This window comes from Electrona antarctica (genome assembly GCF_951216825.1).
Source record: "Electrona antarctica genome assembly, chromosome: 8".
NCBI lineage: Eukaryota > Metazoa > Chordata > Actinopteri > Myctophiformes > Myctophidae > Electrona > Electrona antarctica.
In genome coordinates this window covers 3,218,157-3,235,132 of record NC_136789.1, presented here as the reverse complement: position 1 = coordinate 3,235,132, position 16,976 = coordinate 3,218,157, and the positions used below count along the sequence as shown (strand labels likewise).

The following is a 16,976-nucleotide window of genomic DNA, read 5'->3' as shown; positions in this document are numbered from 1 at the left end:
TGAGACAGCAGACAGTAAATTAACTTGAGATCATGCAGATAAATACCATTCAGAATGAGTACATGGACTACAGTGACATGCATTTCCTCAACACCACCAATAGATGGCACAATACACTAGGCTAGGGTAAAAAAGAAAAACGCTAACTGACATATCATGCATTGTGTTCCTACTCTGCTGCCTGCCTACCTATTATATAGTAGGTAGTACCTACACAGTTAATATGAATCTTTGTGTTAATCCATCATTTGACCGCTTTTGCCTCCAATTTGGTACTTTGAGTAATAAACAAACACACAAAGCATTTACTGGCCTATTATCAGTCAGATTAGGATATTACCAGTAAAACACCTGAGGGCGAGGTCACGCACTGGCCATATATAGAGCGTGTCTTGAGTGTACAGGGTTTGATGAGGTCAGACCAACATACAGTATATATGTAATGTCAGAACAGGTCAGCTCCATATGGAGATCTAATTAGGGTGGCAGAGGGGCAGTGTCTTGAGTGTACAGGGTTTGATGGGCCCAGGTAGAGCCGGGCCTTAATTTTCGGGCCTGTTGAGAGGGCAGGCCCATCTAGATTTTAAATTGACAGGTATCAGGCCTGAATATAGGCATTGAGATATGCACACTATCTTCTCTGTGATCAGTCAAAATGGAGACATCGAAGAGGAAGGATGGATGGGGAAGGATAAACATATGGAATGTCAGGTTCTGACATATATCCAATCCATATACTTATATTGATGACATCAGGGATCTCCATGTCGCATTTACTATGACATAGTAAATGCGACATCCCTGATGATGTCATGTGATGTCACGAGACCTGGGAACCTATAGGCCCTAAGGGGGCTTTCCCCATGTATATTTTGAGCGATACACTGACGGGAAATGCACGATTCCATAGTTACCTGAAGGTCGAAACAATACAAAAAGTTCTGAATTGTTAATGCGGTGCTCTCTGTTGGTTCATTCACACAGCTTACACAGATTGTCTGCACTGTGATGGATGGATGAATGTATTGGCCGACCTAGACACAAATCTCATGATGACTGGACAGAATGTCCCGTATGGGCATGGTTACTTTTGCAATGGGCCTTAATGGAAGCTACACCATTTCAATGTGGAAAAGGGGGTGTTATGGGGAGAGGATATAGTGTACTCAAATACATTATTTGTATTGGTTAATATTAATAGCTATAAGCGCAATGTGGGTTGGCTCGAGTAGCATAGGCTACCTAATGACTTGGCAGAAAACATGCGTGCAACAGCATGCATGGGCTACTGTAATCCCATAATGCATTGGCAAATATGCTTCTGTCTGCATGGTCATTAGATCCGCAGGGTGTGTGCAGTATACAGGCTCTGGCTCCGCTCCAGGACTCATGGTTCATATTACACACTATAGCCTACCTGAGTCTCTCACTCTCACTCATACACTCTCACATACACTCGGACTCTGTGACAGGTGTTTGTATCATTTTCCTGTTACCGTCCAGATCCAGCTGATAACCTGTTATCCAGCTGATAACCTGTTATCCAGCTGATAACCGCGCTCCGCGCGTAAATGGAGAGCTTTTACGCACGGCGCGTGTTGACTCAAAAAGAGGTTTAACTGTCGTTTTTTTCTTTCTCATATTGCCACAGACTCGTATAAACGGGCATATATCATATTCCGTGGAGATGTAAGAGATGATGCGCTAATAGCTTACTACACAACGGAGGGTGGGGGTAAGAAAGGCGTGCTTTCGAGCGCTCAGTCCCAACGAAACCCGGGAGAGAGTGGGACCGAGACGTCGATAACACCGCGCTCATCAATAAGGACTTTGCTTTAATTAAATAGTTGTGCCTTAAAGGAATTAGACTCGTTAAATTTATTAGACTTAATCTGATGCCCACTCGATGGAGAGAATCTAAAGGAAAAACCTTGAGCCAAGGAGAGAAATTAGTTCATTAGAAATTCTCCGGATTTGAGAAGAGTCAAGTGCAGGAAGAAATCAGATCTTCTAAAGCAATGGCGATCAACACCGACACCGCCTATGGGAAAAGCGGCCTGGGGGAGCGGGAGGTGTCCCATCACAGCGACTTCCACGACACGGAGAAACTATTGAGTTCCACCATGACCGAGCCCACCGGAGGGGAGAGTAACATGAATCCCTCCGACACCTTCACCCTCAACATAAGAGGCAGCGTCCGTTCTCTGGACGCGGAGCAGATAGGACACAGGTCGCCGCTCAAGTCGGGCTCCGTGGGTCACCTCGCGGCCACACCCAGGTCCTGCTCGCGGCTCAGCTTGGGTCCGCCGCTCTCCCCGGTGCCCCCCGGGACGGAGCCCCCTCCCAGCTACCTCTGGCTGGCGGTGCTGGCTTGTTTCTGTCTCGGCGGCATGCCGTTCAACATCTGTGCGCTGTGGCACGCGCACGTGGTGAGTTCCATGGCCAAACACCACCAAGATTAATTTGTAGCAAAAAGTTTAAAAAATACATGTATTTTCTTTTTAAATGTACTATAGCTATATGGTGAAGTTTAATGTATTCATTTATATAACTCAGAGTGTCAGTTAAATTATGTTTATAATAATTTCTACAAATGCATGCAGAATTATATCATCATATGCATATGGATTCTGTCCATCCCCTACATCTCCATCAAATAGGCCTATTATTCTTGTGTCTGCGCAGTCGAGGTCAGTCCTGCTCACCGGAGACGTGCATGCAGCAACCAAGTACGGCCGTAGATCTATGCTGTTGAGTTGTATCGCCATAATGGTTGGCGTGGCCGTCATAGTCTTCATCGTGCTCACAATAGGTATGTACCTATATGCCTGCGCCCCCCCCCCCCCCCCCCCCCCCTGTACTCACTATCTCAGACTACTATTGTACTTTTTAGCCTACTCCACTACCATTATTTCAGTCTAGCTATATAGTTACCTTAAATATTTACATATTAACCCCAAACCTGCTACATTAAAGTGATAAACAATAGGCATTCTTTTTTTTATAGGCTACAATCCAATAATGTGAAATGAGCCATTCTGCTCAAAGACAAATTTTACCAATACTTTTGGATTTTTACTCAAGTAAAATATTGAATACAGTTTTACTTATTTCTACATTGTGGTACTGCTACTCTCGCCAGACTCTTCAATTTCCTCTATGCAAAGTTTAGCATCTGTTCTTGTCTATCCCTTTTTGCAGAGATGCAGTGAATGGATGCAGAGGACACGAAAGAGTGAGTTAGTACTATAAACTTCAATGGTCTCGAATGTTCACAGAAGACGTCTGAAGATCGCAACGTGAAGAAAAAAAAAGCACAAAACCAAAGAGAAAACCAATAATGAAAAAATGACTAGTCATGAGACTACATAAATTATGCCTATAAATTACTCTTCCCATTTCTGTTCTGAACCGAGGAGAAAAAGTCGCTTTTGCGGTTTCTCAGGACCAAGTGAACATGTGGACCACGATAAACAAAGGCTCTGCTTAGGGACTGAGTGGATCATCAAAGAGAGTTGGTTGGAGACAATTATCCCCAGTCCCAAATAGTGGTACAATGTTGTTGGCATGGGTCTGATACCAGGGCCTGATGAAGGGCAAACACCAAGAACTAAATTTGAGCATAAGTACTTCATGTTTATTTATTTATTTGAAAAGGGACAATGTACAATAGCCTATGTATTGCACCAGAGACAGCTAAGAGCTCATTTACATCTGTAGTCTCTGGGTGGGCGCCATCAGCGACAGTGCAGTGTACGATCATATTACAGAAAACAAGCTTCCTTTTGATTAGATTGACTATTTCTGTCATTATGTCTACAGAAACACGCATGGCCAAAAACCTAGGATCCTTATTTTGTATCCATGCACACACAGAATGAAGCACATGCATGTCCTGCAAAAAAAAAGGGGAAAAAAAATCATCAATGCTTCTCTAAGAACAAATAAATAGATACAGCTATTAACATGCACTTCCATGCTGTTTTGTGTCATTTGCAACAGTTCTCATGCTATACTCAAAATGTTACATTCTTCCCTGGTTAGTAAGTAATGGTAAATAATGTTAAAGAACTACAGTAGATTATATGTGGCTGTGGGAGGCTGTCAAAATGGACATAAGGTTTACATGCAACTTCAAAATTGTATGCAATTATCATGGCAGTTTTATTTGTTTTAGAGTTTTTCTTTTTGCGGTAAATGACTACAATCGTCGTATACCCATTGATAGTTGATACCTGGTGCAACCTATACGTTGTTTTACCTTTGAAGCCAGATGCTACCTCTGTGTCTCATTAGTTATTGCTATACATGTAGCAACATCATTTTCATTATTTTTTTGAATAAGAATTTGAAGGTTTTCAGAAGGCGTTATTAGAATCGGCCTGAGGTATCAATGGGTTAACAGTATGTTCCTAGTACATCTGTTCTATACTCTGAACTACCTGGATGTCCAATCGCCATTAGTTTACACTTACGTTTATGAAGTGTCCGTTTTATGCACTGATTGTTGTCGGCACATGTGTTGTTTCTACATTTATACTGTATGACTGGTTTCCTGTGCCATAGTTTTGCATGTGTGAAATAAACATGAACTAGCATGAGGAATTTGAGCAAGAGTCCACCATTCTTTTATTAATCTTTTTCTTAGTCTTATATAAAAGTATAATATCATCATTAAACATACATATTAAAATGGTTTCTTCATACATCCTGAAAGAGTAAAAAAAAAATACAATTGCACTGCAGCAGACTAGAAATCTAAAGTATTATTATAATTCACTGAATAAATAATCCTTTCTATTTTACGAGATTTCTTGACACACTTAGGGCCAGTTGCATGAAGGACAGGATTTAGAATTATAGTAAATCCTACTTCACAGCTACTCTGAATGCATTTGCAGACATGCAATAAAATGTGTGTACAGTAATAGCAGAAAGAAATGGTCTTAATGGCTGACTTGAAGCAAAAATAAAGCTAGCAACTGCTTAGTGCACATTAGGCTTGTGAGAGAAAACTGATTTTCGGAGGAAATGTATATTAAGTTAAAATTGCTTAGTGAGATCTATAGACTACAAGTATATTGGCGATTTTACTAATATTTTAAACCTGACCCTTGTAGGGTGGCTAAGCTTTCTGTGGGGTGGGGGGGGCGGTGGTATACAGTAAACTTGCCTATTAAGATACTATAAGATTAATTCAGATAACTTGTAATTGGCCCCAGAATGTGATTGCTTTTGGTCCAAACAAAGCATTTTCTTTGAAAATTCAAAGAAATAATAAGGGGCAAAAAATAAAGGGGGAGGGGAATTCAAAATTGAAAGTTTGGCAAAAGTTATAAAGTTTGGTGGAAACTAGAGCTGTGATCATTTCCATGGCATGTCATCAGTGGAAGGTGTAGAGTAGCAAGAGGATGGTGCACACTCCAATCACACCTCCCAGTATGAGAGAGTCGCGCCTCTTTCGCAAATTGATTCGCTGGATTAGACCGTTGATGGCAGGGAAACGATCTGAGGCACATGGTGAAGGAAAAGTCTTGATTGAAAACAATGGAAGACAATGTGCAAGAAGGGATGTTGAGTTATCTACCTACAACACATCGGCTTTACGGCACTGTACAATATGAAAGGTTCTGTTGTCACCACTCCAACACTGACCGATAACAAGCAGCAAGCATACAAGCTGCTTGTTATACAAAATCTGGCAACACTGGACAAAAACCTGATAATAGGTGTTGTAGACTGAAAATAGTAGGATACTGGCCAGGGTGGTGACTCTCGTCTGAATGGACTTCAGCATCCCTCTCTGAAATGTCATGCCCTCTTTGGTAGCCATGGCAATACTGTGGACGGAACGGAACACACCTGTTATTAGTTTAAGAAAATAACATTGGACTCACTGAATCACAGCAAGTCAAGTATTTCCCTGCAGGAAAACACAAGTGCTTTTTTTAAATGAGAAAGCGTAGACAAATTCACTGGAATGATGTATCACCAAGATAGCAGGACGTAACCTTTTGTTATGATGACATGTATATTCAGCTGTTCAGACCAAAGAATTGCATGTCAATCCATTTACAATTATTAATGGCAGGCATCTATTACTACGTAGCCACTTGATAATACAATATTATACAATACTGCATCATACTTTCAAATACAGCACCACCTTTGAGGTGCAGACTTGATAACCTGGATGGCTCAGTCAACAAAGACCTGAGTCTGTTTTCCAGGTAGTTGAGGGGTGTGTGTGTGTGGCTTCATACACACATAAAGAACAGGAAGTCACGTGGTTTGACCAAACACTTGCCCCCCCCTCCCCCCATCACACACAACTGTTTGGTCAAACCACATGACTTCCATTGGAAAAGCATTGAGGCGGCCATGAAACACGGACAGCACAGAGCATGTTCGTCTGATATGTGTGTACGAAGCCTGTGTGCGTGAGAACACAACAAAATATAAAAAAGCTTACCTTATGGCACTGTCGATTAACCGATCTGAACTGTGATAAGAAAAATAAAAGTTATCCCGTTAAGGAGCCACATATAAGAATGTTTCCTTCATTACCAAAATGCTTGACACGTTTATAATCTTTCAATTAAAAATAATCCAGTCATTCATTGAGGATGTGGCCATTTTAGTACTTGGGGTGAGTCAAGTACTTTTTGTAAAATTTGTGAAAGTGAAAATGTCAAAACACAAGGTTTTCATACTATACAAAGATAATTCAAGGGAATGTCATTCTTTGAAATAAAAAAAGAACAAGAAGAACAGCAGAGTCTGGATTTCAAACCACACAGCTCTTATCATAAAACGAGCACTTCCTGTGATTCCAGCGACACGGCACTCAAGAGGGCTAATGGACATTTTTGGGGTAAAGTCGGGCTCTGATTGGTCCATGCTCCCACCGCAGCTAATTAATCTCTAGTACAATGAAGTTTGTGTATCATGGGGGAGAAATTATGTTATATATTTTTTTTCCCGGAAGCCCTTTGTTTTTTTGTGTCTGAGCTTCAAAAACAAACACTTTTCCTAAACACACAATTTGTTGAAATTGTTAAATGACAAACTCAAGCACATTTCAATTTAGGGGGGGGGGGGGGGGGGGGGGGGCGATATGGTGATAAATATCGTATCGTGATAAAACGTCTCCACGACTTGCCTTTTCACAGATATCGTATATATCGTGATACAGTGAATACACATTTCTATACCTTAATTTATACTTTTGTAGAACGACAGTTTCGTTAGCCAAAATAAATAGCATTTTGGTCTAAATGTTCTGTTACTCAGTTTTCTTTTAGTTTGTTACCTTGTAGATGGTTGTACTGTTAAGTTAACTTGAACAATAACCCTAAAAACCACATGATATGAAAATGTATCATGATACTGCTTGAAAAAACATTGTGATATTATATCCCCCCCTCATACATCAGGCACCTCATACATAGTTTCCATCAAGTGCAGACTATTTCCAAGTCCATTCATTATTCTATATTTCACTTCAGCATTGTTATTTCAATTTGCATATTTTTTATAAACAATGCGCAAACCTATTTCGCTTTGATTAGGAACAGAGCGGCAAAAGCCGCTAGCACAACTCAATTCCCATTCAGTCTTGAATGCCAATGAATGCAGGGCGGGTGCGGTGTGACATCATGCCATATACACAGTCTAAACATTATGTGGATGAGATTTCCAGCGGCTGCCATTAGCTGTTGAGATAAATGATAGACAGACGGACAGTGCCTTCAGTCCAGGGAGCTGAGCACTACATCCTGACAGACTCCACCGGAGACCAGAAATCAATACTGGTCTCTCTCTACTACCTTCATCCATCACACCATCTCTCTCCATCACACCATCTCTCTGCTTTGCTTTCCCTGAGCCCAGCCTACCCGATCATCCACACTGCTTCTCGTCCTCTCCACCTCATTTTATCCTCTACCCGTTCCCTTTCTCCTCTGTGCTTTCATTTGATTTCCGTTCAGCAGCACAGTTACAGGAATCATGCAGACATCACTAGCCAGAAGCCACAAGCTGAGGTGATTAATGAGATGTCCATTAAATCACACGTGCACACACATACACCCACCCCTACTGTAATAAATGTAAGTGGATTCTGTGTGTGTTCTTGGGAGCCCCCCCCCCCCCCCACACACATACACACACACACACACACACACACACACCCACACACACACACACACACACACACACACACTTTATGAAACAACAAACAGATACAGGAAGTGATGACACTTGGTCGGCCAACCAATGTCGTATTTAGGGTCAACTACATCCTACTACTACTGCTCTCCAATTGTTTGTTAGGCCAACCAATCATCACATAGCCCAGAGGGACGATTGATCTGCAATTGCCTAGTGACTAGTCCATTGTTAGGTCTTAGTCGGTCCAGCCAAAAGAAGAAACATAAAATCACACTTGTGTGAAGTGAGGGGCGCTCTTATCATCATACATCACATTCTGTGCTCAGCCAATGAAATAATTTCCGTGGTACACACAGACACACAAAGCTGTGCATAGGAGGAGCTAGCGCCCCTCTAAAAAAAATCACAGTTCCAACCAGTTTCTTTGCGTACGTCTGGCCATTAATGAGATCATTAGTCACAGTTCCAACCAGTTTCTTTGCATACGTCTGGCCATTAATGAGATCATTAGTTAGTTAAATGTGGGATAATGTTTTCAATGCTCTACCCTGTGGAGACTGAGCCTCAACTCCATCTGACACACAATAAGACAAGAAAATAATATTTGAATGTAATGGAAGCGGTTGGATTGGAACAGAACAGATTGGAATGGAATAAAACAAAATACCAACGCAGTGTAGTCTACGTGGAAGCTTAATGGCTGTGTGTTAAAACACAATTACAGGCAGGCAGGAGGCGTTGTATTTCCACTGCAGCAGCAGCAGTATGTGTGATGTGTAACTGGATGTCTTACTTCCTCAGATGTTCATGTTCCTTCAGGAAGAGCTCCATCCTCCTGTTATTTACTGCTGAACCACTCTTATAGGACCTGAGAGAACACACACACACACACACACACACACACACACACACACACACACACACACACACACACACACACACACACACACACACACACACACACACACACACACACACACACACACACACACACACACACACACACACACACACACACACACACACACACACACACACACACACACACAGGGGGGGGCAGTATGGGGCATGAAGAGGGACAAAGACAGAGAGAGTAAGGGACAGTGATGGATTCAGATACGTTATAGATGGATCAAGATAAAGGGAGAGTCAATCAATTTCATGATTGCAGGATACACAGTAAAGTTCATCGTGGTCATTTAACTCAAGTGTGTGTACGGGTCCATTTGGTTCCATTTATACACATGCTCAGAGTTAAGTTAACACTATGGATTTTACTGTGTATACAGCACTGCATTATGTACAAGCTGAAGAAAAACTGCTTTTCAATCTTATTGTGTGTGTGTGTGTCCTGGGCATGACGTTAAACTGCTCCGTTCTAACTACCACCATCAATGTAGTAGGTGCATGGATGCATTTGCAACTTCTGTGGACCATGTAACTTGCATACAAGAAGGCACTATTCACCAATGGAATCTACCAACAGCCAACGTTACCTGACAGCCCCTCCCATGAACAGCTTACTGGGAAGAGAGGCATTATAGACCCGACAGTCTTCCAGCGGACATCCAGGCACATGCATGAGAACTACAGAGAGCACTTTAACACCAATTGCAAGCAACAGTGCAAGACTAACTTTGAACTTTGTTTCCTATGGTGATCCAGCCTAGGACATACAGTACCTACAGACTGGTTGTCGGAGGGTTTCGACAACTTGGGATGGCCGCCCAAAGACGAGGCAGAAAGGCTGGCAAAGTGTGCCATCTCTGCTGCCCTATATGGCGGAGCTGCCACTGCTTGTGCCCATGGAGTGCTGAGTGACATGTGTGTTGTATCATGAGGACATATCCATGAGTTTGTGAATGTAACCTTTACTGCACCTAAAATATTTGTATTCCTGTATGCTTTCCTTGTGTGTGGACAAATTGTTAATGTGTGTGTGTTCAGTCAAGGACGGGTGGGGGGATTTATGTGTATTTCTATACAGTATAAGTGCAGAGCTCTCTGTGTTAACTGGGCATGAATGAATGCAACTTTCTACCTTCATAAACAGCATGATCATGACAAACACTTTTCTGTTAATCGTTTGTTCGCTCTCCCTCCATTTAAGCCGGCGGTTGGGCAGTGATTACGGGGCTTCCTGCATTAAAGGCTGTTAAATCATTAGGACGGTCTATCTCCAGCCACTCTATGCAGCACGGAGGCATCTTCTCTTCCTTGTGTCAGATCGAGTCCTTTTCTGGGGAGGGGGGGCTGTTCTGCTGTCCACCCCCTGTTCAACAGTAAATGAAATATATGGGCTTATTCTCTTCACTATCCCGCACCCTTGATGTGCTTATCTGCTCATCTGTCTCCAGTATACACCCTTTATAATTCTTTCTCTCACTTTTATATCCCCGCACACACACACACACACACACACACACACACACACACACACACACACACACACACACACACACACACACACACACACCTTCTCTCCCACTGTAGTTCTAGACTGCCCCATTTCTTCTCTCCCACACTCTATAATTCTCTCCCTCCCTCCCCCCTCTCTCTCTCTCCCTCCCTGCGGTTTGATTTACTGTAGGAGGCACTTAGGAAAAATATCCCGAGAGAGACAGAGCGAGAGAGGTTGTAGGATGAGGAGAGGCAAGGATAATTAATAATAAAGATAGGGTGGAGATGTAAAGCAACCAACAGGACGTGTCTGCCTCCTGCTGTTGAAGAACAATATAGCAGAGACAAATGCTCAAACGTATGTCGTTAAACTGCTCTGCAGCCATCTATAAGAGGGTCTGTGTGTCTTGTATGTGTCTGAAGTGTGTCGTCGTCGCTCCCGTGAGTCCCGTCCAAGTCTTGGTACCTCCGAGACGCCATTTCTTAGTTTGACAAAGGGCCCCGCCCCGCTCCGCCCTGCCATAGGGGAGCGCGGAAGGTGAACTCAAAGAAAACGAGCACTCCTTTTTCAAATTGTACAGTAACATATAAAGTATTTAGTAAAAGTGATGAATGGCGATATCAGCCGGTTTCCAAGCCCAATGAACACGACATGACAGCACTCACTCTATGTCCCTGTGTACTGATCCAAGCAGGTCCTCTCTCGCTCGTAGGCTGAGGAAGTTGCCTTTGGTTTTGTGGAACTCGTGAGTGTAATCCTAAAGGAGACACAAGTACCGTAACAATTAACAAATGCGCAGGATCAAAGAGACGTGAAAACACCAATGGCAGGACTAGTTGACTTGGATTTTAGCTCTTCCTTGAACCAACCGCGGACGATACGCACCTTGAATAATGTTGCACCGTGAATAACATTTCACCTTGAGAAATGGCCTGCACCTTGAATATTGTACAGTATACAGCGGCTGCTATATATATATATATAATCTCAGGTACTATGTGTAAATCTATTTGTGGAAAAGAGACCCTTTGGTTTGTTGTACGGCTGTACGGCCTGTAAATAAGATACGAGAAACCCAACACCTGCACTGGTTGTGAACAAGCTTCTAAATTATCTGAAACCCTTTACTTGTACTTTCTGTGGCAAAAGTGCTCAAACTTTCTTCTTTCCTGCCTTGATCTCCTTACAGCACCCCCTTACAGAAATGAGTGATTTGTGACAGATGGGAATTTATTCACTGAAGTTAAGTACAGTATTGTTCTGCCATGCCATCATCATTACTTTGCTTGCATATGGGTTTGTTGGTATCCTTTGTCTTTCCTTGTTAAATTGCTTGAACTGCAACGCATTTCCAACAATGCTAAGGATGTTGATATTCATTTTGTATTCATCCTTAGGGCTGTTTGTGATTTTTTACTGTGGGGGTCATATTTTGACAGCAGTAACTGCCTGTCATAATTCCTATCTTATTATTGGTCAGTATTTGGATGTTGATATTAATTTTGTATTCATCCTTAGGGCCCCAAATCACCCCTTAGAAAGAACGAATGTCTATTTCTTTTTTAATTTACTTTTGTCCAAAACATCATCGCATATTTCTCAATCAAAACTGTGAAAATATTCCTGTTCAAAAACGTAATCAAAAGCCGTGGTTAAGTATAGGAGGGTTGAGGGAAAATTTTGAAGTGAACTTAATGCATTTACCTGTAAAATGTCTCTGTGTCTCTGTAAGGTGTGCATAAGTGCTGAGTTGTGTGATGTCACTCCAGGGCTCTGTGTGTATTCTGCCATCTTGTCGTTCACAACAGTTAACTGAGATAGAGAGAAAGACAGACATCATGTAATAGTTAGCCTTGAATGAAGCTAATAATAACAATAATAAGTTTAGTTATTGCCAATTCCCCAATGACATGAGTCCCTGTCACTACCAAGACCTTGTTCTGGGGTCTGTGTTATTTATTGCGATTTATTTTATTTGTTTTTCTGCATGAAACACACCAAGTTTCCCTATGTATAAAATATTCTATTTACAAAACAAAAGTCTGAATTAACTTAACTCATAGTCATTTCATTGGGCCTTTGCATCATGTTCACATTAAAACGTCTCTGGAAGAAAACCTGACTGAAACTGAGAGGTCGATGTGTATGCACGTGAGCCGTTGAACTCACACTGGCCAGCAGCTGCTCCAGTTCAGCAGTCAAAGCCTCAAGCATGTTGTCCTGAGAGGAGCCCTGCACAGACCCAGACCTGTTTGCAACGGTGTGAGAACATGAGCCTTCAAAGACACAAAAAGATGTGTAAATCTGGAAGGGGAGCAGATTTACACATCTTTTTGTCCCTTGTTCACAATTAGACACAGAACCAAAAAAAAGCATCTCTGGGAATGAATGTGTGCTTTGATACAAACTTAATATGGTATGTGTTGTAACATCGTTAAAGTAAAATTAGTTAAGTTACGTTCTACTTTTGGCTATGGACGACTAGTATTCATCTTTGCCCGTCGCTTGCACTGCCATTCACATTCTGATTACATCTGGTATTGACTACTGCAATTCTATCCTCTTTGGTCTTCTTCTCACGTATCATCATTAACTTCAATTGGTCCAGAATTCAGCTGCCCAGATCTCCTTCCATAAATCATATCACTCCTGCGCTTCAGCAACTTCATTGGCTCCTAAATATCGTACTGATTTCAAAATTCTGCATTTCACCTTTAAGGTACTTCATAACCTAGCATCCTCCCATACTCACAGACCTCCTTTTGCCATTCAATTCACTACACCATCTGACCGCCTGACTACCATAGGGTCTAGTAGAATGAGGCTTCGGCCACTCTAGGCCAGTCAATGTAAGCTTAAAAAAGGGCCTGACCCAAAAGAAATTGCAATAGTAATCGTTCAAGGTTTTTTATGATCCTTAGGTTCATCATCTGCTTTAAGAATCATGTAATGTGTCAAACTAGGGGGTTTTCATGATTCTGAATCCATTCCAAGCATTCGTTTTGCACAAAAACACTGATTGGGTTAAATTAGTCCATTGCCACTTGCCCAAATGTTCCCTATGTGGCTATGGCCGTTTTTAGCCAAAGGAGTGTTTTTTTGTGTGCAAAACTAATGCTTGGAATGGATTCAGAATCATGAAAACCCCCTTGTTTGACACATTACATGCTTCTTAAAGCATAATTAAAAATAGATTTTGTTTGCCTTATAGGTTTTTAATGGTGCTCCAACTTTCAACCCCTGAATTTACCATGATCTAAAAATTATATAATACTCCCCCAGAGTTACCGTCGAAGTGTCCTTGACCCCTAATTACTCCTGATGTGCTGTTTGGTGCCTGCCTTGCATGGTTGCCGTCGCCATCGGTGTATGAATGGGTGTGTGAATGGGTGAATTGATGCACAATCTATGTAAAGCACCTTTACATATAAAGGCGCTATATAAATGCACCATTTACTCAATTTTTAATGTTATTTGGATGACCCTAAGGATCATAAAAAACCTTGAACGATTACTATTGCAATTTCATTTAGGTCAAATCTTAGATTGACTGGCCTACTCTCAGTACTCTGCTCTGGAACTCTCTCTCAAGAAGACATTTGCAATATTGATTCTCTGTCCACTTTTAAATCCTGTATCAAAACACACCTTTTCAAACTGGCATATTCAGTGTGATCCTGACTAATGGTTACACTCACATTGGGCTTTGCACTGATGATTAGTTTATACTTGGTATAAAATTATCTTAATTCAATTAACTTATGTTTTGTTTGATCGTATTCTATGATATTTTGCAGCTTGTTTTTAATTGTGTCTTGTAAGGTGTCATTGAGTGCTTTGAAACAAAATGCATTATTATTATTCAGCATAATGTATTATCAAAAATGTGCAGCCAGCTACAGCTGCAGTACCTTTGCCGCTGGTCACGGCTGCTGCTGCTAGTACAGAGCTTACTGAAAGATACCAGCTTCAGGTCCAGTTCATTCTCCATCTGTCTGGCCTGCTTACGCAGATCTGTAGACACAAGGGGACAATGCGTATATTGGTGGGGAAACTAGCCACAAGCAACTCTAGATGCTATTTTTGAGGAGCGCTAGCCCCTCCTATAAACAGGCTAAACAGCTATAGTGTCTGAACAACACTAACATTAAATGCCATTGACAATGAATGGAGAATTTACGTCAAATGTGTCTGAGCAAATCGGCTGGGTATGTCCGTGGCCACTCTTGGCCAATAAGCGACCACCTTTCTGGATGATGATTTCTGTCGAAAAATTGTGCTTATTGTTAAGTGTTGGATGTGCACATTGGAAATCACTAAACGGTCCTTCACACCACCCATTTCTAAATTGCACATGATGCAGGAGGCAACAGGACGTTGCGTTATTAAAAACAAGCGCTTCCAAACACTATGGATTATCACCAGCACAGAATGTATTGACAGAAGTAGCTCATAACGTGTATATGGTGGATTAGGATTACAAAACAAAAACGTTGCAAATAGAACGAGAATAACTCAAACTTTCCGTACAGCTGCAATGTTGGTGAGTTTAACATTGTAATACAATCAGATAGGACTTTTCTGATTGGATGAATGGGCTGTCAAGGGTTGGTATTGCAACTCTAGATTCCAGATATTAAAATCTAGAGTTGCTTGCGGCTAGTGAGAAACAGTGATATGTAGACACAACAGGAAATTTACATCAGTGCGCATCTTGCAATGGGTCTGGTCCACAAGATACCCATGTACCTGTCTAAATACTTCCTTAATGTCAACGAAGTCCACACACCCACAACCCAGAGTGAGTTCAACAAACCATGTGCAACCCAGATTCTGCACTAACAAGGGACTAAATTAATTTCCCTCCTATGCCACAAAAATGTGGAACGCCCTACCAACAGTCATTACGAATTAACTTGCGAATCCCTTCACTCCTTTAAAACCGCTCTCAAAGGGCACCTACGGACGGCTGCAATTCGAAACTGGCCCCCGTAAAATCTGAATCCCCCACCCACCCCTTTTTCTCCTCATTGTATGTCTTTTTTCCCTTTTTACCTCCTCTATGATGATTTCCTGTTTTTGGCTATATAGAAGTGTATATATTTGTACGTCTATAAATGTTACAATGAATTGAAAATGGTGGACCCTATTGTAAACAAGTGTAATGCTTTATGTCCACAATTAACAGTCTTGTATTGAGTTGTACTTGAAATGTACTGTAATTCTCCAAATGTTAATAAATACTTCAATCAATCAGAAACAGCAGATCTGGAGACATAAAAGGACAAATACATCAGAAATACTGTAGAACTAGACACACCAGGACAATATATCAGTGAGAAACATTGCGACACAGACAGACAGACAGACAACCGCAGGCTGACACCGAGCTATAGGTGACTGAGCTATAATTGCTAACTTTCTACACAGACGTCCATACAGAACAACAATAAGATCATTGGAGCCATGGCCCATTGTACATCATCAGTGCCAAAATCAGTTTATATTTATTCGCATGATGCCACTCACACACATGTGACCACGGCTGCTGACAATCAATCTGCCAATGCAAAACTATTGAACTGAACAATATGAACTTGAAGTAAAGTAGGCTGCGAAGCGAAGCTGAGCATCAGCCTGGACAGTGACACCATGCTTCCCCTCCTTAAGACACATATTATTATGAAGTTTAATTCACGGAAATGACGGAATTATTGCATAATGTGCCGGTCAAAAAGGAAAGGTTCGTGCCTATGCGTATGCGTGCAGCTAACTGTTTTACTAAACAACGACAATTTACCTTCCCAGTAGTTGTTGCTGTCGGCCGCCGCCATGTCTGTCTGTTGTTGACATGTCATCAGCCGTCAAGAAGAAACAACTGTCGTAAATCGTAATTTGTATCGTGTGTGACGCAAAGAGCGATAAAAACATGATAAAACGTTTATGGATAAAAAAAAACGGCTTGATATGAAGTCAGCTCCGTTCACAACGTCTAGCGTGGTGCAAAACATTAACATAGAATTTTGAATGAAAATTCTAAGTTCAAATATCAAAACACAATTTGCATTAATATTACATGAATTATTTTCATGTAATATTAATGCAAATTGTGTTTTGATATTTCCCTCTAGGAGGCAGAACAGACTCGTTTTCATCAGAGTAGACCTATGAGCTCCGTCTTGTCTGAATGTGTATTTATGTTGATATCCATGTAGGCCTACTAGTTTGTGCACGCTGTCTACTGCCACAGTTTGTGTGCGTGTGCGTGTGTGCGTGTGTGTACGTGTATCTGTCTGTGTGTGTGTGTGCGTGTGCGTGTGCGTGTGCGTGTGCGTGTGCGTGGTGCGTGCGTGTGCGCGCGCGCAGAGAGAGCATGTGATGAGTTCTGCTTCTTCAGCAACAG

The 16,976-nt window shown here is 41.7% G+C and overlaps 2 protein-coding genes across 3 annotated transcripts; one reads left to right on the top strand and one right to left on the bottom strand.

The window, feature by feature from the left end:
* Positions 1-2,018: 2,018 nt before the first annotated feature.
* Positions 2,019-3,391, top strand: LOC306928195 (trafficking regulator of GLUT4 1-like; the record flags this gene model as incomplete). Its single annotated transcript, XM_079508124.1, has 3 exons — positions 2,019-2,429; positions 2,686-2,812; positions 3,202-3,391. 3 exons carry the CDS (start codon positions 2,019-2,021, stop codon positions 3,210-3,212), a joined length of 549 nt encoding a protein of 182 aa, XP_079364250.1. The 3' UTR covers positions 3,213-3,391.
* Positions 3,392-4,604: 1,213 nt separating this feature from the next.
* LOC306928526 (Golgi SNAP receptor complex member 1-like) lies at positions 4,605-16,530 on the bottom strand. Of its 2 annotated transcripts, XM_079508725.1 has the most exons (10): positions 16,374-16,429; positions 14,754-14,836; positions 14,485-14,587; positions 12,743-12,821; positions 12,278-12,385; positions 11,239-11,330; positions 8,966-9,040; positions 6,473-6,502; positions 5,758-5,840; positions 4,605-5,508 (listed from the first exon to the last, which is right to left on the bottom strand). In XM_079508725.1, the coding sequence occupies exons 3-10, from the start codon at positions 14,562-14,564 to the stop codon at positions 5,384-5,386; spliced, it is 672 nt and encodes a 223-aa protein (XP_079364851.1). In that variant the 5' UTR covers positions 14,565-14,587; positions 14,754-14,836; positions 16,374-16,429; the 3' UTR covers positions 4,605-5,383. The 2 variants fall into 2 exon arrangements, with proteins under 2 accessions (XP_079364851.1, XP_079364850.1); XM_079508724.1 differs by lacking the exon at positions 14,754-14,836 and having other exon boundaries at positions 16,374-16,530.
* Positions 16,531-16,976: the final 446 nt, after the last annotated feature.

Coding starts and splice junctions, on each gene's coding strand:
- LOC306928526 (XM_079508724.1), bottom strand. CDS start 16,431: ATGACATGTCAACAACAGACAGACATGGCGGCGGCCGACAGCAACAAC. Junction 6,503..8,965: donor GAACATGAACATCTGAGGAA/GTAAGACATCCA, acceptor TTCTTATCACAG/TTCAGATCGGTTAATCGACA. Junction 5,509..5,757: donor GAGAGTCACCACCCTGGCCA/GTATCCTACTAT, acceptor CATGTGCCTCAG/ATCGTTTCCCTGCCATCAAC.